The sequence below is a fragment of the Musca autumnalis genome, unplaced genomic scaffold (genome assembly GCF_047663935.1).
Source record: "Musca autumnalis isolate F117 unplaced genomic scaffold, ASM4766393v1 scaffold_3, whole genome shotgun sequence".
NCBI lineage: Eukaryota > Metazoa > Arthropoda > Insecta > Diptera > Muscidae > Musca > Musca autumnalis.
In genome coordinates, this window is record NW_027411866.1 from 142,652,097 (window position 1) to 142,677,252 (window position 25,156).

Below are 25,156 nucleotides of genomic sequence, written 5' to 3' on the forward strand. Positions count from 1 at the left end.
ACGTCTTAATTAAAATGACGTAAGACTTCTTGCTGCCCAATTTCCCCTTGTTTTCAGAACTTTTTTGACAATATATCAGTTGTAATATATGTTCAAAACAATGGATATATTAATAATCGCATATATTTTTGGGTGTATCATTTATCAAATAACTCACAACTACTGTGAATGTTATGTAATTCAGTGATGTCAAAAGAAAGAGTATACAATCGGGAAAACTAAGAAATATCTTAACATTTATTTTTTTGTTTACATGGAATGTTGAGGACCTTTCCTTTGTCTCCTACTGTAAAAAATTTCAAAATTACGGTTTCAAGTTTCCACTCCAATTTTATTGAGTAATTTATGGAAGGAAAATGGGATTAGTAGAGAATTGATTTATGCAGAGGGAACGTTTGGATATCATGGCGTTATCCACTAATATTTTTTATATTTATAGGTAGAAATTAGGAGTTATTTAAATAAAGAAAAAAAAACGCCGAGACAAGCGTCTTCTTTTTTTGTCTCTTATCACGCTGTCGTGTCAGAATATGGTCAATTTCGGAAAGTCAATCGTTGTTATTGACATAATGAAACCAATTGTAGTTACTTCCCTAAATATATTTTGGTGGCCAATCGTAGATCTTATCACAAATAATTTCTGAAGGCTGATAGTGGTTTTCTCGATAGAGAACTAATGCTGAGCAATTGTGAGTCTATCCATGATGAAATTCTAGTACCCAATCGCAGGTATGTAAATGACAAATTCTGTCGCCCAATCTTGCATCTGTCAACAGACTATTTTTGGCGTACAATCGTCGGACTTCTCTTATAGAAATTCTGGTTTACTATCGTGGATCTTCTCATAAATTGATCAGGAACTAGGAAAACTCTGGGCACCAGTCTTGAATAATTTTAAAATGAAATTCTGGGGCCAATCCAGGGTCTATACATGTATACATTCTTTTATATATATACACTCATACCTCTTTATACGGCCTAGATACGTTCCCAAAATGTCGGCCGTAAAGCGAGGTAATACATTTCATACAAATCCATATTAACAGTAAGAGATCGGTTCCGATTTATTGTAAAAGTAAGGTTTGAATTCACAGTGGAAGTAAAAATATGCCTTTTACGTCGTGGTTTTAATAAAAATGAATATGTAAAGCAATAAAAACAAGTAAAGCATGAAAATTAAATAGGTAATAATTATAATTGTTCCACAAACATCCCATACGGGACAAGGGAGACTTCTCTCATATCAATGAGTGCACCCATATTCATATTAGCTCAATGATAAGGGACCAACTGTTTATTGCCGAGTCCGAACGGTGTGTCCTAAGACACCGCTTGTAGAGAACTTTTACTTGGCTGAAATACTCAGAAAATGTCGCCAACATTGCTGAGGGGTATTTTGCCACCGTTGAAATTGTTGATGTTGCCTGGCCGCGGAATCGAACCCACGACCTTTAGCGTGCAAGGCGGGTGTGCATAATAACTAAAAACCAAAACAATTCATATAGTGTGTATAAAAATATCTTAAATAATTAATAAGTTTAATTTAAATCAAGTTTTTCATGAAACAGCTTTAAAAAATTTCTCCAGTGTCTGTCGTTTAACATTTCACTGATGTTCTTCTTAAATTAACGATTTCTTCTGGCCGTATAACGAGGGACAAAGCGCAGTAAAGCGAAGGTGTTCCATAATTTAAACAGGCCGTTATAGCGAAATGCCGTAAAACGAGGGGCCGTATAAAGAGGTATGAGTGTATACATAAAAATACATAAAAACAATTTTTCCCAATCTACAGTTTTTCGAATATGGACAATATCGATCCACTATTTCGATAACCTTCCACAAAGTATTTCAAACATTTTCAGAAAAGTGCAGTTTAAGACCTCTCTGGATAATTAGTAAATATACCTGTGTAAGCTTAAGACTTCTGTAGTCATGGCTTCACTTCCTTTATGCTAATAAATTAGTAATAAGTAAAAATATGAAATAAATAAATGAATAAACAAAAAGACCTCTCGGGAAAGCTTTGCTTTTTTGCAACAAGCGTTCTCGAGTCCCCTATTACTACAGTACATGTTTTTTTCAGGGGCAAGTCCATACTTCCAGAGAAAATGGCCCGAAAGCTCTAAAGAGCACCTACCGTAGCCATGTGTATTGGTTGGTGCGCACGACAACTTCCAAACCGGATACTACGTTGGTCCAAACTTTGTTTATCGCAATATTTCTGTGAGCCTTATATAAAGTTCGTAGATGATGATTTTCGATCTACTCATTCTGGTATTTTCCCAAATTTCAAATTTCAAGAATTTTAGCTAAAGCGGTATGTGCGATTTTTCTTGAATGGAGCAACAGATTTGGTCCAAACTTTGAATTAAGTAATATTTTGTCCAAACTTAGTTTTAGCTCGACAATGGGCCACATTGCGTGCATCCCTCACAAACTTTCGAAATAGTTGTTTAATGCATTGTTTAGAGTGGTATTATGTTTTTCGTGGGCAAGTCCATATTTCCTGAAGAAAGCTGAAAATAATACTGTGAAGAACTGAAATGACTGGTGGGCGCAATGTCCTTTAATAGGAATGACTCCTAACATAATATCTACTTCCAAAATAAACTATGTTGGCCCGGTCCATTTCTTCAGGTACCTTCTCCATATTTTGTTGGCAAGTTCATACGTCTGAGAATGGCTACACAATTCTGAAAATCTCCTAATACATATCTTTGGGTTAAGGGATTTTGGTTGTGTAGCCATTGTTCGATCTGTCCATAGATGAAAGTTTCAGTTCACACAGGCTCAGGGTATATTCCTGTCCGCAAAGCCGACTGATACTTGTTGAGATTTTGACGAAGAAGAATCTGTTTCCGACCATTTTTTTATTTCGTTTGTCGTCACAAAGTCCTTTGCTGAAGAAGGAAAAAGGAACATTTCTAGAAATGTGCATCCATTGAAAGTACTTCCCAAAATACAATTCAATGAGTAATCGACAGAAAAATCCCTGAAGATGAAATTCAATGTAATTTCGAAATATTGGAAATAATATACAATAAATAAAATATAAAGTTTGACCTCAATCTCAATAATCTTGATTTTACTATCATTCGAAAGGTCGAACAGAACATAGAAATACGGCAGAAATCCTTTTTTGTACAATAGGCATTTACTACTTTGTAGTTTAAAATAATCTCAACGGGCGACACTGCGGTGGAACAGAATTATATCATAAAAAATGGTTGATATAGTTTTTTTTTTGCAAATTTCAAACATAATAAAGAATTTGTAATTGTTATGATGTTCAAAATAGTTCATTACAAAAACGTGTTAGAGGCTATATAGAAAAAATTGAAAACCAGAAACATTAAGCAAGTATTTTATCTTTTATTGTTGAATTGCTCTTATCAAAAATTTCGAAAACAAAGATCGCAAGATGTTGTTTATAAGCCAATGTATTGGACGTAATATGCTACAAACGTTTAATAAATACAAATAAACATCTTCTTCTGAACTCAGTAACACTTACAGTCAGCCTAAAATTACGAATAAACTCTTAAACAATACCTCAAAACTTAACAACAACTATGCAGAAATTTGCTAAAAAAGCCTAACGTGTTCATTATTTTTATACCCTACACCACTATGTGGGGAGGGTAGTATAAGTTGGTTTTGGCCAAAAAGTTTGTAACGCATCGAAATAATGGTCGTAGTCGTATGGTCGTATACCAAAATGAATGTCTCGACGAGCTGAGTCGATCTGGCTATATGTGTCCGTCTGTCCATCTAAATCTTGTAATCACGCTACAGGTCGCAATTTTGATCGGATCGTTTCGGATGTTGATGGCGGTCCTGGAGGGGAAGAAGCCTATTGATTTTGGTGATGGTCAGATAATATTTAGGGGTCGGAATGGGCAAAAAACTTGGGTGGATAAAAATACAACGTTTTTTCCAAAGCAAATATCTCAGCTTCTGAATGGGGTATACCAAAAGTACAACCTGACAATGAAAGTAGAAAATATCACCTTTCTAATGATGTAAAGTAGGATCTCATAGGTGATCAAACAACGAAGATATGACAATAGTCGCAAATAAAACCCAAATTTTCAGTTTTGCGATTTTAATTATAATGACGAATATCACAGCTTTGGTTGGGGACTTTCCAAAAGCAAAGCATGATCATGAAAGTAGAAGATTCCATCTTTACAATGATGCAAACTAGGTCCGCGTAGGTGACCCCCATCTGGGATCTGTGTTAAATAGGAAGGTCAGAGTATTTATCTCAAATCTACCAAGTATTCGGTGTCTTCTTGTATGCAACATGAGACACGTGCAGAGTAAATGTTCGACAGTCTCTATCTCCTCCGCATCTTCGCAAAGTCTGCAGTAGCCAATGCCACTGTCATCCCATTTCGAAGTTAGGGATCTCACTCTGTAGTGACCTGTTATAAGTCCCACCTCGATTTTTATCCCTAACTTATCAAGTGAGAGGAGGAGGTCGTTCTACGACAAAAGATAACAGGCCAGATTGTTTCAGATACCCTCTCGTTGCTCACGGCGATAACTCTGCTTATCTTATCACAGACCGGTCTGCATCCCAAGTGCTGCTGGCCAGCGACTTGAGGACCTTCTTCCAACTTTACATCTTGCAGCAAATAGCTGTGGATTAAGCGGACGACTTTAACATCGGATGTTACACCCAATGTCTTAGGGTAGTTAGTGGCCGAGATCAGGACACCATCCACATATATGTTTAGGGGGAGACTCATTTCAGACGCCCAGTTTCAGACGGCAGTGATTTAGCGGCGGATATTTTCACATTCCTCAGATAGAAGAACTCCACTATGTCAGTTATGTAGAAATTTAACCTATGGGACATGACGCCAAGATCGTGCAATCATCCCATACAGTACGATCTCTATGTCGTCTGGAGGGTGTGCAATTTCAGAAAGGTAGAGATTTAACAGTTTCAGAGATATCACCTCAACTACGAGAACTACCTTTTTTATTCTACGGGCCTTAGACTCATTTTTTGTGAATTCCACAAGAGACTGGTGTCCACTGGAGGGTAGTCTTATACAGCCACCATGGCTGTTCGGTCGCATGGCCTGTTCTTGTTCAGTCCTCCTTGGCTGATTTGTGTGGATATGGCGCGTAAATACTGTTGTGGTACCTTGCATTTTCTGGAACCCATGTTAAAGTTCGGCACTTGGGAAACAGCTTCTCGTTATTGGGAGAAGGTGGTCTAGCTTTATGACTTCCAGAGTAAGTTCCTTAAGTCTTGGGCCTTCAGGGTTTGTACGACGAAACTCATCACGCTCACCTGCTAGCCCACTCGCTTCTTCTAGGAAATTTGTTCTAATTTCGACCAGCAGGTGTGTAGCGAGAGTCTGCATCTGTGATAATGTCCAGGAAAATTCTCTTAGCTAGCCGAGGCTCTGAGGGAATGGGTAGATATTTGTAGCTGAAGCTTTGAAGCTGTAATTGATCTTTGAAGCTTTTCCATTGGTTCAGAAAAGTGCTGCGTTCAGAGGTTATGAAGTCGGTTGGTTGTCTGAGCCAAGGCCAGGTTCCACAATGGTTATGTCTGACGAGCTATGTCAATCTTCTCTCATCCTAAATTTCAATTTCGGAATGCCAAAGCTTGAGATCATGTCCCTAATGTCTGGTAAATAAAGTAGAGTACAATTTTTCTTTTTGTTACGATCCTTCCGCAAATCATTGTAACCATCGCAAAGTTGCAATCTACCGGTGATCGTGAGCTTTGTTTCCTGTATCGCGGCATTTCCCGGTCGCAGAATAACAACATTTGGTGTAATGGGATGTGTTTGTTATTGTTTAGAAGACTGCGGGGGTATTCCAACGACGACGAAGAATCTTGATGTCTTGGCGCAGCGAGCAACAACATAACATTATGTCTGTTCGATAACTTTGCAAGTAAAAAGTTTTTGCAAGTTCTTGCAATTACTTGCAAGACTTCTCAATTGTGTTTTACTGAAAAAGTTTGTTATCGAACAGCATTTTGTAAAAGTTTGTGCAAATTTGTACAAACTTTTGGGTTATCGTATAGACCTATTAATCGCAGTAATCAGGTGTTAGTGACTGCGGCTGGTACTGCTGTTGTAAAGTTTGCTGAGGAGTCTGAAGATGACGAAGACAAACTGGAATTCAAATTGGTACAGCAAGAAGTACTCCCTCAGTCCTGAAAATTGTTTGGAATGAAAAGTGTGCGCCTGCCATCCATTACATCTAATTGAGATGGTGGATGAGATTGTAACAAACGTAGCTATGAACCGAGGTTAATTTTATTCCGGCACGGATCAAAATAATGAGGAGAAGGCGTTTCGAAGCATACTGCTCCAAAAATAATAATATAGACGAATATTTTGTTGCTGGACGGCGCACAATGTCGCGAGTTCATATTAACTGTGGCCAAAAAATAGAAGGAGTTGTCGTAGGTGCATCAATTTTGGTACAAGTACCTATTATTGACTTACAATCTTCAGGACAAAAAATTGGGTTGGTCGGTCCACGTTTATATATAGCCCCCATAGAACCGTACCTCCCGATTTTAGGTATTTTTAATGTTTTAGACACAATGACCAACCGAAAGTATTCAAATTATGTGGTTAGTCTTCGGCAGAGGTATCAAACATTCCAACAGAGAATTGTGGGCTTAGGTCCACGTTCTGATATAGCCCCCATACAACGGTACCTCCCGATTATCGGTATTTTGAAGATTTTAGCCTCATTATTACACCGAAATTGCTGAAATTTGGTATTTAGTCTTCGTAGGGGGCACTATACCTTCACCTTGAAATTTGTCTGCATAGGTCCACGCCTTCATATAGCCCCCATAGGACGGTACCTCCCGATTTTCGGTATTTTGGAGGTTTTAGCCCGATTATCACACCGAAATGGCTGAAAATTGGTATTAAGTCTCCGTTGGGGGACTTATAACCTTCCACCAGAAATATGTCGGTATAGGTCCTCGTCTTCCTATAGCCCCCATAGAACCGTGCCTCCTCATTTTCGGTATTTTGAGTGTTGTGGCCTCAATATCCACCCGATATGATTGAAATTTGGTGGTAAATCTTCATATTGTTTGTGAGCATATTGAATATATATATGAATATATATGAATATATATATATAACTCTTGTCTTTATATATGAGAATTTTCCTTTAAATTTTTTTTTGACCGATTAGTGGTCAAAAAGCGTTAAATTTTTTGTAAAAAATCGAATTTTGATTTTCGCTGTTCACAATTTTTTTAAAAATTGAAATTTTTAAAATTTTTCTCGTTTTAAAGCAAGATTATTAGGTACTTAATAAGCCCACAAAAATATATGATGATCGGTTCATTCGTTTTTGCGCTATAGCCAACACCGCAAAACGATTTGTTAAAAAATGGGGTATCCTCTCAGTGAGGTGGTCGCTGAAAAAGAGAAATGACACATTCGTCTGCAAACCTCTGCAGCTGGGACCTTGATATATTTGAAGTACTCACTTTTTACTACTCATACAGCAAAATATCGATATACACTTTTATACAAAATTTTTCCCACTCCACTCAATTTAACATTTGCTTCAAAAAGTAATAAACATAGTAATACATGTTTGGGTAAATGTAAACACCATATGATTAATATTTACATGCAAACAAAAGTGTAGCCAAGTTTATTACATCCCAAGAGAACTTAGGAACCATTTTTGTAGCGACCGTTACTTTTAAATTTTAAATATTAACGCATAATATAATTTATTAATTTTAGAAAAAAACACACAAAAATACGTATTAACTAAAATTGTCGGATTTAAATCCTCATATAGCAAAAACTACTTCACGTATCAGTACCAAAATTCAGATTCTTCTTAATTAATATGTTTTCTATCACTCCCCATCAATAAATTTGTTCAACGAAGTATTTAGTTTTTACCATTTTTGGCCACGGTCGTGACACTGTGCGGCGTTAAGTTCGGCCAGGCCGAACTTGTTATACCCTCCACCACGAGTTGCATTGAAGTTAAATTGAACAATTAGTTTCCTATATCTACAAGTTTCTGGTGGAAAGTTTTTTGACTCAAAGAAGACTAAATATTAAATTTCCGATATTTCGGTAAAACCTTCAAAATACCGAAAATTAAGAGGTACGCTTCTATGGGGGATATAGGAACCCGCGGACCTATACTGATAATTCTGTCCTGGATCATTTTATAACCCCATAGAAGACTAAATAACAAATTTCAGTCTTTCGGTGGTATATTGACGTCACAACCTTCAGAATTACGAAAAATCAGGAGGTACCGTTCTATGGGGGCTATATAGAAACGTGCATCTATACCGAAAAATTTCTGTCAGAAAGGCTTTTACCTCCAACAAAGACTAAATACCAAATTTCTGTCATTTCGATGGGTTGCTGTAGCCACAACCTTCAAAATACCGAAAATCGGGAGGTATCGTTCTATGGGGGCTATATGAAGGCGTGGACCTATACCGAAAAATTTCATATAGAACGTTTAATACCCCAAATGAGGACCAAATACCAAATTTCAGCCATTTCGATGGATTTTTGAGACCACAACATTCAAATTATCGGAAATGGGGAGGTACTGTTCTATGGGGGCTCAACTAAGGCGTGGACCTATACAGACAAATTTCATATGGAACGTTTGCAATACCTAGGAGTGATAGGAACTTCTATACCAAATAAAATTGCGAGCTGTATCTTGATTTCAACAGACGGAAATGGTTTTATCGACTTAGCATTTTACCCTGATCATGAATATATATGGCGAATAACAAAATTCCTTTGCAATTCCATTTGAAAAAAATTAAAAAAAATTTTCGCGAGCACATCTACGATTTTTGGTGTAGAGTTAAAGGAAAAAAATCTGGTTTCAAATCTGCTCGCGTTCACGAAATTGGCCGATGCGCGCAAAAGTTATAGCGGTTTTTATCCTCTTATAAAGAAAAAATATTTTAAAATGTCTTATTTTTTGTATTGAGAAAATGTAAGCATATATCAGTAACAGCATTTGATATCCATCCGTAGATGCACCAAAATTTCCAAAATGTGTTTTTATTTTCGCGGAAAATCAAAAAAATTAAAAAAAATTGGCAATAAATTTAAATTATACTAACTCAGAGTCCGTATAAACCTCTAAAAACTAAATTAAAAATACGTACAGAAACTAGACATCGCGTAAAAAAATGTGAAATCAAAATTATAAACATTGGCTTTATAAATTGCATATTATAACAACAACAAAAGAGAAACAACTCATTGTTGGAAAATATTGTTACAAATATATTTTTTGGTTTGTTTCGAAAAATTAGAAAAAAATTTTTGAGAGTTATCCAACTATTTCGCTAAAATCTAATACATAAATTAAAGTATTCTGCTAAAACTTTATCAAAATATATGGTTTACCATCGTGAAAGCTTAACTGCTTACTGTGATTACTTATAAGGATAGGAAATTAAGAGTAATATTGAAATTACTATCATTTAAAAGATATGAAAATTAAAAAGCCTGTAACTCGCGAATTAGTTAAAGTCGGTTGATGCGCAGCCGATTTTGGATAAAGCGAATCAATCTCTGTCAATATTTATGCATATTTCGATGTTTCACTCAGCGGCCATTGTGTGCCGCCAGTTGCATCATGCACTGCAAAAAACCTTAAAGTTGGTAAAAGTCACGCATTGTTCATATGATGTTGATGCGCATCCGGTTTCATCAGCGCCCATCAAAAATACGTCAATATACACCTATTTCAAATAGATTCTTCAAAAACCGCGGATGTGCCTCCACATTCAATTTTTGGCGAAATACCCATATTACTCGCGTATCTCTGTTTTTTATGACATGTGTTTTCGCAAATATTAAAATCGCGAGTAAAGGATTCCATTTATGTAAACAATTTTAAAGAAAATCGCGGTGTAGTACGCGGATTTGTCAAAATATATTTTTGCTGATTTTCCGATTTTCAAGGTATCTATCCCCGGTTTTAGTAGATGAATTCGATCGCGGAAGGCTTCATTAGAACCGTCGCGTAAAAAAACTAAATTCACGCGGGTTTCAAAGGAAATTGAATGACAGTTGTAAATTTTATACGCAAAAAGTATGTTTTGTAAGAAAATTCACGCATGGAATTTTGGCCTTTCGACTCCAGTTACTAGGATGCTGTAAGGAGCACACTCATGAGATATGCACCAAACGATGTAAAATCACGAGTTCTATAATCGTGTTATGAGTTTGAAGTATTATCTTCTTGTGCGTCCGTATTATTAAAAAAATTCAGTGGATATATCGAAAAATCATACACTGCTATCTTATTGCCCATGGAGTATTCTGTGATTCATTCTTTGGGAATAGGTCTATAGAATGCAAGGTTAAGCCAGAAATCGCATGGGAACATAAAAAAACTTGTTGGCTTCAACCCATTTTTACCCATTTTTCTACACTGATGCCAACACAGCTTCCACGAAAATTAATTTTAATGGTCGACATTATGGGATCCCTCCTAAAACACTTCATGTTAATGAATTGTAGTCATACTTTATAGAATATGTTAACAGTTCGCGAATTCTGAAAGGGTGAAACTCGGATTCATCGAATGCAAAACATTTTTGTTATTTACCATATATATCCGATGAATATTTCGATGTGTTACAAACGGAATGACAAATTTAACAAGTAAAAAGTATCAGTCGGCTTTGCCGACAGAGATATACCCTCAGCCTATGTGAACTGAAACATTCATCTACGGACAGATAGAATACATTTAGGGTCTTTTCAGGATTTTGTGGCCCTTTTTGGACATTTGAACTTGCCGACAAAAATGTGGATTAGGATTAGTTCAAAAGTGTTATGGAGGAGGTACTTAAAGGAATGGACCGACATAGTCGGTTATGGATGTGGATATTATTTTAGAGTCATAGCTTTTTGATGATCGTGTATAACTTTTGGACCAATATGCGGAAGCATGGACTTGTCCACGGAAAACATAATATGGCTGTAAACAGGACCACAACGAACAGCATCGGTATACATTTCTAAAGGATCTTCGAACTTTTCGGGCTGTTTTCCCTGAAAAAACTTTTACCGTCGTAATTGAGGCAGCGAATGCAAATTTCTTCAACAGAAATCAAAGTGTTTTGAGAGCAATTTTCTGTGGGAGGTACTAGAAGGAGTGGACAAATATATTCCATATTCCAACTATATATCGACACCACCAAATAATAGTATGCTAAGTCTAAAAAGTGAGTTTTGCAGGAGAAGCTCTCAAATTTTTTTGAACTTCTGTACTATGCTAAGTAAATATTTGTTTATAACTTCTGTTCGGATTGTCCGATCATTACCAGATTAGACAGAACTTAAGTTAAAGGACGTCCGACACCTCAAAATAATCGTTTGCTAATTCTGAAAAGCGAGTTTTGCAGGACAAGCTCTAAAAGTTTGGAAATTTCTTTGACCTTCAGTGCTATGCTAAGTAAATATTTGTTTATAACTTCTGTTCGGATTGTCCGATCATTACCAAAATTTGACCCAAATTAAATTAAAGGACGTTAAATATAAAAATGTAAAGAACTTGAAAACATGCTAAGTCGACTTAGCATACTATTGTTTGGAGGCGTCGATATTAGGATGTGTAAAGTATGGAGCAAATCGGAAACTTTCTTCAACAGTTATAGTGCGCACAATTTTTCCGAACGTTTTTGAACTTTTTTGGCGGAGGTACCTGAAGGAGTGGACCGATATGGCTTATCTTCGAACTTAAACTAAGTTTGGACAAAATATTACGAAGGCCAAATTTTGGACCGAATCGGTTATTCATTTCGAGAGTTTTCGTGAACTCCAGCCAGCCACAGACGGACATGGCTAAATCAACTCCAAATTGTCTGAAACGGAGTTCGTCCAAACATACTAGAGATCTAAAACTATTATTTCGATGAGGCACATTTTAATATTTTTAGTTAAGAAGTTTTGTGACCACTAAGAACTTCAAATGTCAGATTACAGCTAGTTCGGTTCGAAATTGATGGTAAAATTCTTAAAATACAAAAAATCGGGTGGTGCCGGGGCGATACCAAAACGTTGACCTGCATATGGCAAAAAGATAGTATTTCATTTTATAAAGGATTTTGCTTATACTGTAAATGTATGGTTTTGTTAGTTACGTCTTTGGGCATTTATGGTGACGATATACTTTATAGGGTTCGCAAATGATTATTTGCGTTACAAAGGGAAAAACCAACTTCGTATACCCTCCATACTATGGCGGAGGGTATAAAAAGCTATACTAGATTGGAAGTCGTCGACCGAAATTTTGTTTTTATAAGCCGCCCAGGAAATGTAAGACCAGAATTCCGAATGTGTTAAAAAAGTTACAAGTTATGCTGGTAAGTTAGGAATCACGCAATATATATCTTCTGTTTGTTACGCATTTCCTGGAATAGTGTTGAGAGTAACCATTTCTTACCGTATATATGCGGCGATATGGCCAAATTATATTCACAAAGAAAAATGGCCAACGTTATCGTCAATGTCATGCAGATGATAACCAGGGAATCATAGCAAACGTTCACCAACCAATAGAGCCAAATTTTAGCACCGGCTAACATTTGGGTGTTGGCAAAACCGCTACGACTTTCACGAACAAAAACAAAGGCAATCGAATTCCAGAGGCAGCAAAGGCATACTGAGATACACACGGCCAAAACATTGCTGGTATTGATGGTGACACGCAGCAAACCATCCAGATGATTTTCCATATTATTTAAGGGTTCCATTGCCACTTCAATGCCACACTGATCACCATAAATGGATCTAAGGTTAAAAGTTCGAATTCAATATATTTTTTTGGCGAAAATGTGAGAAATTACCTTAAAATGGCATTGTGCACCAGGTTCAAGCTCAACGGGACCGAGTGCAAGGCCACATTGTTGAACCAGGCAACAACGTAGTCCTCTTCAAATGTCACACCCACATGATGATCTTGATCCATACGTTCCATGGTTCGAATATCTTTTTCTATGAAATAATCTGACAGCAGTTCTCCATCCGTTTCTTCCAACTGATGCTGAATGCCAATCCAAAAGATTAGTTCCTTATAACGATCCACAATGTGTGCAACAAAGCTGTCATTGGCCATTGGCCGCTTGTCAATGAGAGTGACACTAGAAGGATATTGATCGAGGGTTATTTCAATAGCTGGCATTTCAGTTTGATTAAGGCCAAATGCTGAAATAAAGAAAGCCACTGCAACACAAATGGGAGGATATAACAGACGTCTTATATAATGATCCCCATAATGGTAGGCATAGAGAAAACGCTGCCGTAACAAGGCTCCAAATTGTTGTAGAAAACGTGAAATCCCCTGCAGACGTTGAGTGTTCTCCATGAAAAGTAAATTTTTATTTTCGTCCGGATAGCATGATTCACCATTCATTATTTCCATAAGACGTTGACGATTCTCGTGGCTCGGTGTGGCAGCACCAAGTTTAAAGAAAATATCCTCAATTTGTATGGAACTGAGAGTAACGGTTTCTATGTCAAGTTTTAACATATTCTTTTCCAAATCATTGGTTAGTGCCTCGAGCACATCGGAATATTTTTCCTCCAATGGGTAGATTAATTCGTAGCCCAAATTGGAAAGGGGTATTATTTGTGGAATATAACGACGAATGTGTTCGGTAATTTTGTCTACCTTACAACCGGGAGATTTGAGAATAATCTGGAAAGGAAATAAGGACATCTTTGACATAGACATATGAAGACCTAGACGTCGGATTAGTCGATTCACAGTCAAAAAACAAATATTTTAATTTCTTCCCAAAAACGTCCTCTTTGTCGTAGATCTGATGCCGCAGTGAGCAGTATGGCCCTTACAGCGATTCTGATTTAGGAAGTGAGAGAAGGGACGTTTTTCTATTACCTGACATTGCCTGTCAGATTGACTTCGATACCTTACAACAAGGTACGTCCTGCCAAAACCTTACTGTTTTCTTTGCGTAGAGCTTACTGACTTTGTTGAGCTTGACACATATGAGAAAACTTGAGGAAATGTGCCCTTATTTTCCTAGGGGAGCTAGCTCAGTTAGCAATTCTTTTCTCCAAATCGGTGGAAAAAATTTAGAAAGAATTGTATGAACCTCAGTTCGGAAAACATCCGAAAACTTATATCTGTGCTCGTCACTGCTGAAAACTTACACATAGCTCTGCACAATTTAAACAAAACCTCGCCATACCCACTTCTCCGACTTTGTCTCCACTAGTCTATGCCTTTGACTTGTCACACGATTCAGATAATTATCACTTACCAAACGATATCCCTGTCCATACATTTTCTTAATAAAGCTTGGAGTACCATCACATTGTAGCTTGCCATTCGATATGATAACTAACCGATCACCAACATTATCAAGAAAATGCGAATTGTTGGTAGCTATAAATATGGAACGATTGATTTTTTCTTCATCCAACAACTTCCACATCATATTGCAACTTGGCAGATCCATATGGGCCATGGGTGAATCCATTAAAACAACTCTACTTTGTCCGGTCAGGGCACAACAAATTGCCAATTGTTGTCTTATACCTTGAGGCAGGGTGCTTGTCACCTGCATACGATAATCTTTAAGTTTGGTGGCCTTCAAATATCTCTCCACTTCCTTTTCAACTTGCAGCGACTCCATACCCTTGAGATATGAACAAAATCGCAATTGATCTTCCACGGTTAAATCTGAATATAGCACCGAGTCACCCATGCTAAGGCCAAGTGAGGCAAAGGCATAACGTTGATCTTTAATAACATCAAAGCCATTAATGGTAATAGAACCCGATGTCAATGGTACTAGGCCACTTATTATGGACAAGAGCACAGATTTTCCCGATCCATTATGGCCCAGCAGTATAGTGATTTCATTATTATGCAATTGCAGATTAATGTTGTTCAACACCACCTCCTCTTCTCCATAGGATTTGCATACACTTTGTATATCAACCAAGGTGGGATTTCTTGCTCCCGCAATTTCATAAACAAATGCTGTGGATCTGCTACCCGAATGAGCCAATACACTTCCACCGCTGCCACCACTACTGCCACTTCTACGCCATTGTCGTGTTGACCGTAGACTCAAAAAGAAACTGCCATGCTTGCGAAAGGTAAACAAGAAATTCCAACGTTTGGCCAAACCAAAATTTCCCGGCATTATTTCCTCCACATAAAGGCTAACGCAGGCATAAATGCAACATTGCATCAACATTATGCCCAAATAATACGCGGTCGATAGGGTATTATCCAAAGGTCGGGTATCAAACAACAGCTCAAAATCAAAACCATGACCAAATAATTCAAATTCAATGATATTCTCCAAAGTATAACCCAGGGCGGTATTATGAAAGACCATGACAAAGAAATTCATTTCCCACACATTTACCCTTAAGGAATTCAACGACAGGATGTAGGGAACAAAAGTGGCAAACCAAAGAATTGCTGTACCAGCCACGGCACTAAGAGTTTTCTTATAAAACGAAGACACCATTAGTACAAAACAAATGCCAGCCATGTTGTAGATAGACACAACCGTAAGCAGGGCAAAGAAACCACTTTGATCCAGTATGGCAACACCATTGGACCATTTGATCTGAAATAATTTAAAGAGAGAGTTTTATGTGTTTATGAGTTTGATAGAGACTTATTTGATACCTATACCTTGAGCAATGTTACCAGCACTAAACTGCTTATCATGGATCTTAGAAATGCATCGGCTAGCCAACCCAGAAAATGTATGTAGTTCGCAATGCCCATTATACGAGAATAAGTTTTCAATTTGTTTTCTTTTTCTTGCACAATGTTCTTAAAGAAAGAAGTAAAGAAATTAGTTGATAAAAGTAGGATCTCCTTAACCCTGCTACTACGTTAGAAAAAAAAACAAGTAAAAAAGTATCAGTCGGCTTTGCTGACAGAGATATTGTTTGTTTTTTAGTTTTCCAAAAAAAAAAAAAAAAAAAATTAAACATTTTTTTTAAGCTACATGAAAGATTTTTGGTACATAGATTGGGAAAAATCCCATTCTTAAATCTGTTCGAGATACTAATTTTTGTTGTTGCGCGCAAAAGTTATGGCGGTTTCAATTCTGATTATTAGAACAAATCTTATAAAAACGCTATTCATTATATTGAGAAACAGTGTTAATTTATGGCTTCCTACATACTATATTTTTACTGAGGTCCCATAACTTTAGTGAAAAAGTTTTAAGTTTTCGCGGAAATTAAGAAAGAATTCAAAAAATTGCTTGCTTGCAACTTCTTTAAATAAAATTTAAGCTGTTTATGCATCGGAAAAATATTTTAAAAATATGTACGTAATCTAAACATCTGTTTAGCGGTTTGCATATTATAGCAAAAACAAAAAAAAAATATATATATATATATATATATATATATATATATATATATACATATGTATGTACATATACTGAGGGAAATTATAAAATTTTTGTAAGAGAAAATATTTTTTCAAATTTATTTTGCGATGATGGGCTATATCGATCCACGTTTTGGTATAGCCCCCATATAACGGTACCCCCCGATTTACGGTATTTTGCCGTTTTTAGCTATATTTTCAGACCGATTTAGCTATAATTTGACATTTAGGGTTCTTAAGTGTCAATAAACATATATAACAAAACTTGTGGACATAGGTCCACGTTTTGGTATAGCCCCCATATAACGGTGCCCCCCGATTTACGGTATATTGACGTTTTTAGCCACAATTTCAGACCGATTTATCTATAATGTGACATTTAGGGTTCTTAAGTGTCAATAAACTTGTATAATAAAATTTGTGGACATAGGTCCACGTTTTGGTATAGCCCCTATATAACTGTACCACCGATTTACGGTATTTTGACGTTTTTAGCTACATTTTCAAACCGATTTAGCTATAAATTGACATTTAGGGTTCTTAAGTGTCAATAAACTTATATAACAAAATTAGTGGACGTAGATCAATGTTTTGGAATAGCCCCTATATAACGTTACCGCCCGATTTCAGGTATTTTGACGATTTAAGTCGCATTTCTAGACCGAATTAGCTATAATTTGATATTTAGTGTTCTTATATTCGAACAAATATGAACATAGGAACATGTTTTTGTTTAGCCCCATATAACAGTACCTCCTGATTTTCGGTATTTTGAGATTTTTACAACAAGTTTTAACCGAATTAGCTGTAATTTGAAAATTTGATATTTTTAAGTTCTTAGTGGTCACCACACCTCTCCACCAAAATTGTCTGAAATTTTGGGAAAATGCGTCTTTTGTTTGCAGGCAGGTCAAGTTCGATGATGGGCTATATCGGTCCACGTTTTGGTATAGCCCCCATATAACGGTACCCCCGATTTACGGTATTTTGACGTTTTTAGCTACATTTTCAGGTCGATTAAGCTATAATTTGACATTTAGGGTTCTTAATTGTAAATAAACTTATATAACAAAAGTTGTGCACATAGGTCCACGTTTTGGTATAGCCCCCATATAACGGTATTTTGACTTCAGGTATTTTGACGTTTAAATTCACATTTCTTGACCGAATTAGCTATAAATTGATATTTATTTCTTAGTGACCAAAAAACTTATATTCGAAATAATTATGAACGTATGTCCATGTTTTGGTATAGCCCCATATAACGGTACCTTGGCATAACGGATTTCGGTATCCCCATATATCGGATTTTTGGTATTTTGAGAATTTTACCTACAAGTTTTTACCGAATTATCTGTAATTTGAACATTTGACATTTGAAATTCTTAGTGGTCACCACAACTCTCCACCAAAAATTGTCAAGAAAGGTCGATGTATAGAAAAGGCTTCCATATAAGTATCTCCCGATTTTCAGCAATTTGATGATTTTAGCTACAATATTAAACCGAACTAGCAGTAATTTGACATTTGAAGTTCTTAGTGGTCACAAAACCTCTCCATAAAAAATTGTCAACATAGGTACATGTTCGGATATAGCACCCATATAACGGTACCTCTCAATTTTCAGTAATTGGCAATTTTAGCTGCAATTTTTAACCGAAGTAACTGTAATTTGACATTTGAAGGTTGTAGTGGTCACCACACATCTGCATCAACAATTTTCAACATAGCCCCAATATAACGATACTTCCCGATTTTCGGTACTTTGAGGATTTTACTTAGAATGTTTAACCACGTAGGTCCATGTTTTGGTATAGCCCCAAAACTAGCCTCCCGATTTTCCGTACCGTAGATTTATTTTTTGGACGAACTTTCTGTAATTTGAAATTTAAAAGCCAAGAAAAATTCTGCAACAAAAATTGTTCATTTAAGTTCATATTTTCGTATAGCCCACATACCTCCGAACTAGCTGTTAATGACATTTGAAGTTCCCACGTTATGTGCCGATTTTCGGTATTTTGAGGATTCTAGCTACAATTTTTAACCGAATTAGGAGTCAACATACATAGTTAGATATAGGCACCATAAAATAGGATGTTCGAACTTTTATAGGGGAGGTACCGGAAGATGTGGACCGATGCATCTTCAGATTTGATGGATGAATTTGATGCAAGTTCGGAAGAAAGATTACGATGTGCTGAGATTGAACCAAATGTTGGACTCACTTCGAGAGCCGTTTTAGTTGGTGGCTGTAGGTTTTTGCAGCTTTAGGGTAATTAACTCAGAGTACTACCTGTTGTAAAAATTCTAAAAGGATTGTAGACATGTCCATAAACAGGACCACAAAGAGGAGTTTCGGTAAAAATTTCCATATGATCCCCAAACTGCCCATAAACTGCAATTAAGCGGAAATTTGGAACTGAGAGGAAGGTACCTAAAGATGTTTCCTATAAAGATCTTCTTGGAAATTGAGTTACATTTGAAAGAAATGTTATGATGTGAAAAGTTTCGGTCAAATCAGGTACTCAATTGTTCATTTTAGTTGGCGCCGGCAGCGATTCATAGAGAAGTAAAACAAGTAAAAACGGCGTTAAGTTCGTCCGGGCCGATCTTGTTATACCCTTCACTACGAGTTGTATTGAAGTAAAATGGAACAATTAGTTTCCTTTCGTTTATGAAGAAGACCAAATACCAAAACACTTCAAAATACTGAAATTCGGAGGTACCGAAAATCAAAATTTCCAATATTTCGGTTTGATGGTACACTTCTATGGGGGATATAGGAAGACGTGGACCTATACTGATAATTCTCTTCTGGAATATTTTATGACCCCAGGGAAGGCAAAATAACAAATTTCAGTCATTTCGGCGGGATATTAACGTCACAACCTTCAGAATTACGAAAATCGGGAGGTATCGTTCTATGGGGGCTATATGGAGACATGGACCTATACTCACGAATTTCAGTCGGAAAGGTTTTTACCTCCAAAATAGAATAAATACCCAATATCAGCCATTTCGTTGTTTTTTTGTTTTTTTTTTGTTATGGCCACAACCTTCAAAATATCGAAAATCGGGAGGCACCGCTCTATGGGTGCTATATGAAGCCGTGGACCTGTACCGATAAATTTCTGCTGGAAAGTTTTATAGCCTCAACGAAGACTAAATACCAAATTTCGGCAATTTCGGTGTAGTATTGAGGTCACAACCTTCAAAATACCGAAAATCGGGAGGTACCGTTCTATAGGGCTACATCGAAACATGGACCTATACTCACGAATTTCAGTCGGAAAGCTTTTTACCTCTAACATAGAATAGATACCCAATATCATCCATTTCGTTTTTTTTGTTATGGCCCACCTCTCTATGGGGGCTATATGAAGCCTGTACCGACAAATTTATGGTCAAAAGTTTTATACCCTCAACGAAGACTAAATACCAAATTTCTGCAATTTCGGTGTAGTATTGAGACCACAACCTTCAAAATACTGAAAATCGGGAGGTTCCATTCTATTGGGGCTATATGAAGACGTGGACCTATACCGACAAATTTCTGGTGGAAAGTTTTATACCCTGATAGAAGACTAAATACCAAATTTCAGCCATTTCAGAGGAATATTGAGGCCACAACGTTCAAAAAACCGAATATCGGGAGGTATCGTGCTATATGAAGGCGTGGACCAATACCAACAAAATTCTGGGGGGAAAGTTGTGTACCACCAACGAAGACTAAGTACAAAAGCTTCAAAATACCGAAAAAGCTTCAAGCTTCAAGTTTCAAAGGCCTGCAAAAGTTTTATACCCTCAACGAAGACTAAATACCAAATTTCTGCAATTTCGGTGTAGTATTGAGACCACAACCTTCAAAATACTGAAAATCGGGAGGTTCCATTCTATTGGGGCTATATGAAGACGTGGACCTATACCGACAAATTTCTGGTGGAAAGTTTTATACCCTGATAGAAGACTAAATACCAAATTTCAGCCATTTCAGAGGAATATTGAGGCCACAACGTTCAAAAAACCGAATATCGGGAGGTATCGTGCTATATGAAGGCGTGGACCAATACCAACAAAATTCTGGGGGGAAAGTTGTGTACCACCAACGAAGACTAAGTACAAAAGCTTCAAAATACCGAAAAAGCTTCAAGCTTCAAGTTTCAAAGGCCTGCAAAAGTTTTATACCCTCAACGAAGACTAAATACCAAATTTCTGCAATTTCGGTGTAGTATTGAGACCACAACCTTCAAAATACTGAAAATCGGGAGGTTCCATTCTATTGGGGCTATATGAAGACGTGGACCTATACCGACAAATTTCTGGTGGAAAGTTTTATACCCTGATAGAAGACTAAATACCAAATTTCAGCCATTTCAGAGGAATATTGAGGCCACAACGTTCAAAAAACCGAATATCGGGAGGTATCGTGCTATATGAAGGCGTGGACCAATACCAACAAAATTCTGGGGGGAAAGTTGTGTACCACCAACGAAGACTAAGTACAAAAGCTTCAAAATACCGAAAAAGCTTCAAGCTTCAAGTTTCAAAGGCCTGCAATTCCACATCTCGCAGATGTTTATTAATGGCTCGCTTCATGATATTTTCAAAACCCAGGAGTTTTGGTGCAAATCCCACAATTAGTTGTGGCACAAATGGATTATTCTGAAATCCATCCACAGTTTGTTTCTATGGGGGCTATATGAACGCGTGGACCTATACCGACAGAGTTCAGGTAGAAAGCTTAGTAGCGTCAAGGGAGACGTACACCAAATTTCAGCCATTTCGGTGGGGCAATGAGGCCACAACCTTAAAAATACCGAATATCGGGAGGTACCGTTCTGTGGGGACTATATGAAGGCGTGGACCTATACCGATGCATTCAGGGAGGAAAGTCTAATACCCCCAACGAAGACTAAATACCAAAATACCAAATTTCAGCCATTTCAGAGGAATATTGAGACCACAACTTTCAAAATACCGAATATCGGGATGTACCTTTCTATGGGGCCTATATGAAGGCGTGGACCTATACCGACAAAGTTAAGGTAAACTGCACAAATTTCACTGCACACCAAATTTCATCCATTTCGGTGAGATAATGGGGCCACAACCTTCAAAGTACCGAATATCGGGAGGTATCGTGCTATATGAAGGCGTGGACCAATACCAACAAAATTCTGGGGGGAAAGTTGTGTACCACCAACGAAGACTAAGTACAAAAGCTTCAAAATACCGAAAAAGCTTCAAAATATCGAAAATCGGGTGGTACTGTTCTATGGGGGCTATATCAAAACGTGGACCGATATAGCCTTTTTGCAATACCAAACATGCTAAGAGTAATAAAAACTTCTGTATTTCGATGTCTTACAAACGGAATGACAAATTTATTTATACCCTCCATATTATGGTGGAGGGTATAAACAGTGTGCCGTCGTTATAGGGGCCGCGAGTAGAACATGTTGAGATATGTCCTTAAACTGCACTTGTGGACGAATATCACGAATATCACTATGCAACACTGAAAATGCAAACAACTTCTAGTATGCATTTTTTGAAAGTACGTATTTAGACTACAAAAACCCTAGTAGGGTTTTGTCCTGATCCAGTCGGATTTTATGGCCTCATCTAAACCGGACTAAATCTACACTTTTTTGCATTTATCAGACCTTTATCTCAGAAACGAATAGGAATTTGGCCTTGTTGTCCTTAGCAATATTGTAGCACGAAACTAGTACTTATCTTTTGAAAAAACCACATAAGAAAAACTCCATCTAGGCAATCAAAATCTATAAAATATAGAAAATTTTACATAATTGCTGAAATTGTGGTCAGTATCGGCTAAACTGTTGGGAGTTGAACCAAGTAGCCTTTCGCAAAAATGTTCCAAATGGAGTTCTCAAAAATTTTTTAGAACATTCTGAAACTCTAAAATGCTTACTTCATGTTGTTTCAGCAATATTTTGCATCATATCTTTTACAACACGTGTTTCAAACACAGTTCACACAACAGTTTATTCTCGGATTTCACTACATTATTGATTTTTTGACATTTTTGTTAAATCGTCGTTTAAAAAATGTACTGAAAACAGCGGCATAGAGACATTTTACAACAACCACATGATCTGAAGAGTTGTGTATTACATTTCAGGGAATATTCTTCCAAAAGAAAATATTCAGAAAAACTTAACGGTTTTGGAGATACGGTGCGAAATGTTTAAAAATTGTGGAATTTTTGCATATATTTTAAAATTTGAGACAATAAATGTAGTTTTTTCTCCAAATATTTTATTCTTGTCCTTACCTACAAATTTGCTTCAGAAGTCAGAAGAAGATTCGCATCGGTTTCAGAGATATAGCCCCGAATTTCGTTAAAAAATCAATATTTTACCATGTTTAGATGGGGCCATAAAATCCGAGCTGCATCTGACACAACAAAACCAAACTAGGGTTTCTTGTCGTTTGGGTCTGTACTTTCAAAAAATCCTCAGTTCGAACTGTTTGCACAAGATCACTTTAAAAATGTTGCACAGTGTATAGGGCACATTCGAATCTATTTTATGCCTGGTTGAAATATTACGATGTGTAAGTTATTGAGCAAATTGGATCCTCCCTATGAGAGTTATCGTGCGCACTAGTTTTGCAAAGTTTTGACAGAGAGATCTCGATGTGGTCGATCTTCGAACTTTATCTATGTTTGGACAAAATATTACGAGTGGCGAAGTTTGGACCAAATCAGTTAATCCGTACGAGCGGTATCGTGTGCTCCAGCCAACCAGGTTGGCAGATGTATGGCTAAATCGACTGAAACGGATCAAACGTTCAAACATTATTAACTTTTCGATGAGGCACATCTACAGCGTCTCAAAGTGTATACACCCGTATTAGCATAAAGTCAGAGGGTATAAAATCTTCTTTTATTATCCCACATGGTCCCTCTAACATTTGAAGAAACCAACATAATAGTTTAACTTGATCTTCGTATAAATCCCTAACATATGTTTCAAGTGTCTTATTATGAAGAGTATAAACTTAATGCTCCTAACTGTGTATGTATTATCTAAACAACACAACGATTAATTATAATCACTTACCGACACAAATATTAAAACCGGATAATAATTGCCCAATACCAACATAAGTGACATACTGAAATCAATACTTTCGACAACATCATCCTTTAGAAATTCTTTCGAAGGGTAACGCTTCATATAAATTGACGGTATATTGAAGTCAGGTGTCAGCACTTCACCAATTAACTCCAAATATGACATGGAAATGGCATTTTGCAAAGGGGCAAAACCTTCACGAATATATCCAACATATCCACCATCGACAAGGCCAATATTTCTTTGAGCTGTACGATTAATAAAATGATAAAGGGAATTTGTATGCCAGCTAATGCCGATAAAGGTGTCATGATAGACCCGACAGGCATATGGAAAGATTAAATTATATTTCAAGAAATTCGGATATAAACCATTGATCATTTTATGCAAGCCATCAGAACTGACATCTTCATGTAATTCGCGCGTGAATTCATGGTCTTGAGATGTTCGAAAGCAAACCCCAGCCAAGAGGTTTTCATTTATGATAGCAGAACGTAGTTCATGGCAAGTTTCGAAGGCCTTCAATTCCACATCTCGTAGATGTTTATTAATGGCTCGCTTCATAATATTTTCAAAACCCAGGAGTTTTGGTGCAAATCCCACAATTAGTTGTGGCACAAACGGGTTATTCTGAAATCCCTCCACAGTTTGTTGCATATATTCTTTACGTCCATCAATCAGATTTAAAAGATTTCTCCAGTATTTATTAAGATCCAACATGGGATAAGTTTCAATCGGTTGTTTACTAATATCCAAAGAACATCTCAAAGAAACCAATACTGTGCAGAATATTATTGGTGATATTAAAGAAATTACAAAATGATGCCAATTTGTCCATAGCAATCGTATATTTTTCCAATAAAGAAGAGTAAATTTATCCCATTCACTGTTATAGTTTGCTGGTCCACTGTTGCGGCTAGATGGTCTTTGGCTGTCTAGGTTTTCGCTTGAATTGTCTTCCATTGGAGACGGCTGGTATCAGTTTGAATTGTTGACAATTGACAATATTTTTCGAATGAAAAGAAAAATGTCAAAAGACTCTTTTGAAGAAAAAAAAAAAAAAAAAACAAAGCCGTTCATACCCATACTCCGAAGCCAGATACTAAACATTTCTGCAGAAATTAATGATTTTGTGGGAAATTTCAGGATTTCAACGAAATCCTTGAGATGATGAATAAGTGACGTATCGACTCATTCCAGCCAAAGACGTCATACGTTTGTAGTGCGATTCTGTAACTACGGAAAAATTATCAACTAATCGAAATCGAAAAATCACTAAAACGGCGGCGGTTCTACTGTATCGGGTTGCCACGAAACCACACTACATCAGCGTTCTCGCCGTTGTATCGTTTTTCTAGATGTGTTCGATTTGTCACATCCGAATCAACCACGCTCACACTTCGGTGACATGTATTACATTGTCGGGAGTAAGTACATCTGACAGTTTTCTCTGGACTCGTGCATGTGAGGGACTTTGTTGCTGCGAGAACACAAACCCCAGTGATTCATCGTAATCAGAATACGAGACTCTTCCTCAGTACCCCCAGCAGCAACAGTTCATGCAACACTTAAAACCAGTCGTTGCTGTTCCAATTCCTTGAAATTGATTGCAATGGACTCCGAGGTAAGAG

At 36.9% G+C, this 25,156-nt stretch overlaps 1 protein-coding gene across 1 annotated transcript in view; it reads right to left on the reverse strand.

Annotated features, from left to right (window-relative positions):
* Nucleotides 1-24,566, reverse strand: part of LOC141397837 (phospholipid-transporting ATPase ABCA3-like) — a 30,627-nt gene extending 6,061 nt beyond the window's left edge. The window contains exons 1-5 of the mRNA XM_073974594.1: nt 23,511-24,566; nt 15,706-15,849; nt 14,312-15,637; nt 12,875-13,725; nt 12,472-12,818 (exon numbers count right to left, since the gene is read on the reverse strand). Coding sequence (XP_073830695.1) covers nt 12,472-12,818; nt 12,875-13,725; nt 14,312-15,637; nt 15,706-15,849; nt 23,511-24,488 — 3,646 coding nt within the window. The 5' untranslated portion in view covers nt 24,489-24,566. The remainder of the gene's footprint in view (nt 1-12,471; nt 12,819-12,874; nt 13,726-14,311; nt 15,638-15,705; nt 15,850-23,510) is intronic.
* Between the last annotated feature and the right edge of the window lie 590 nt (nt 24,567-25,156).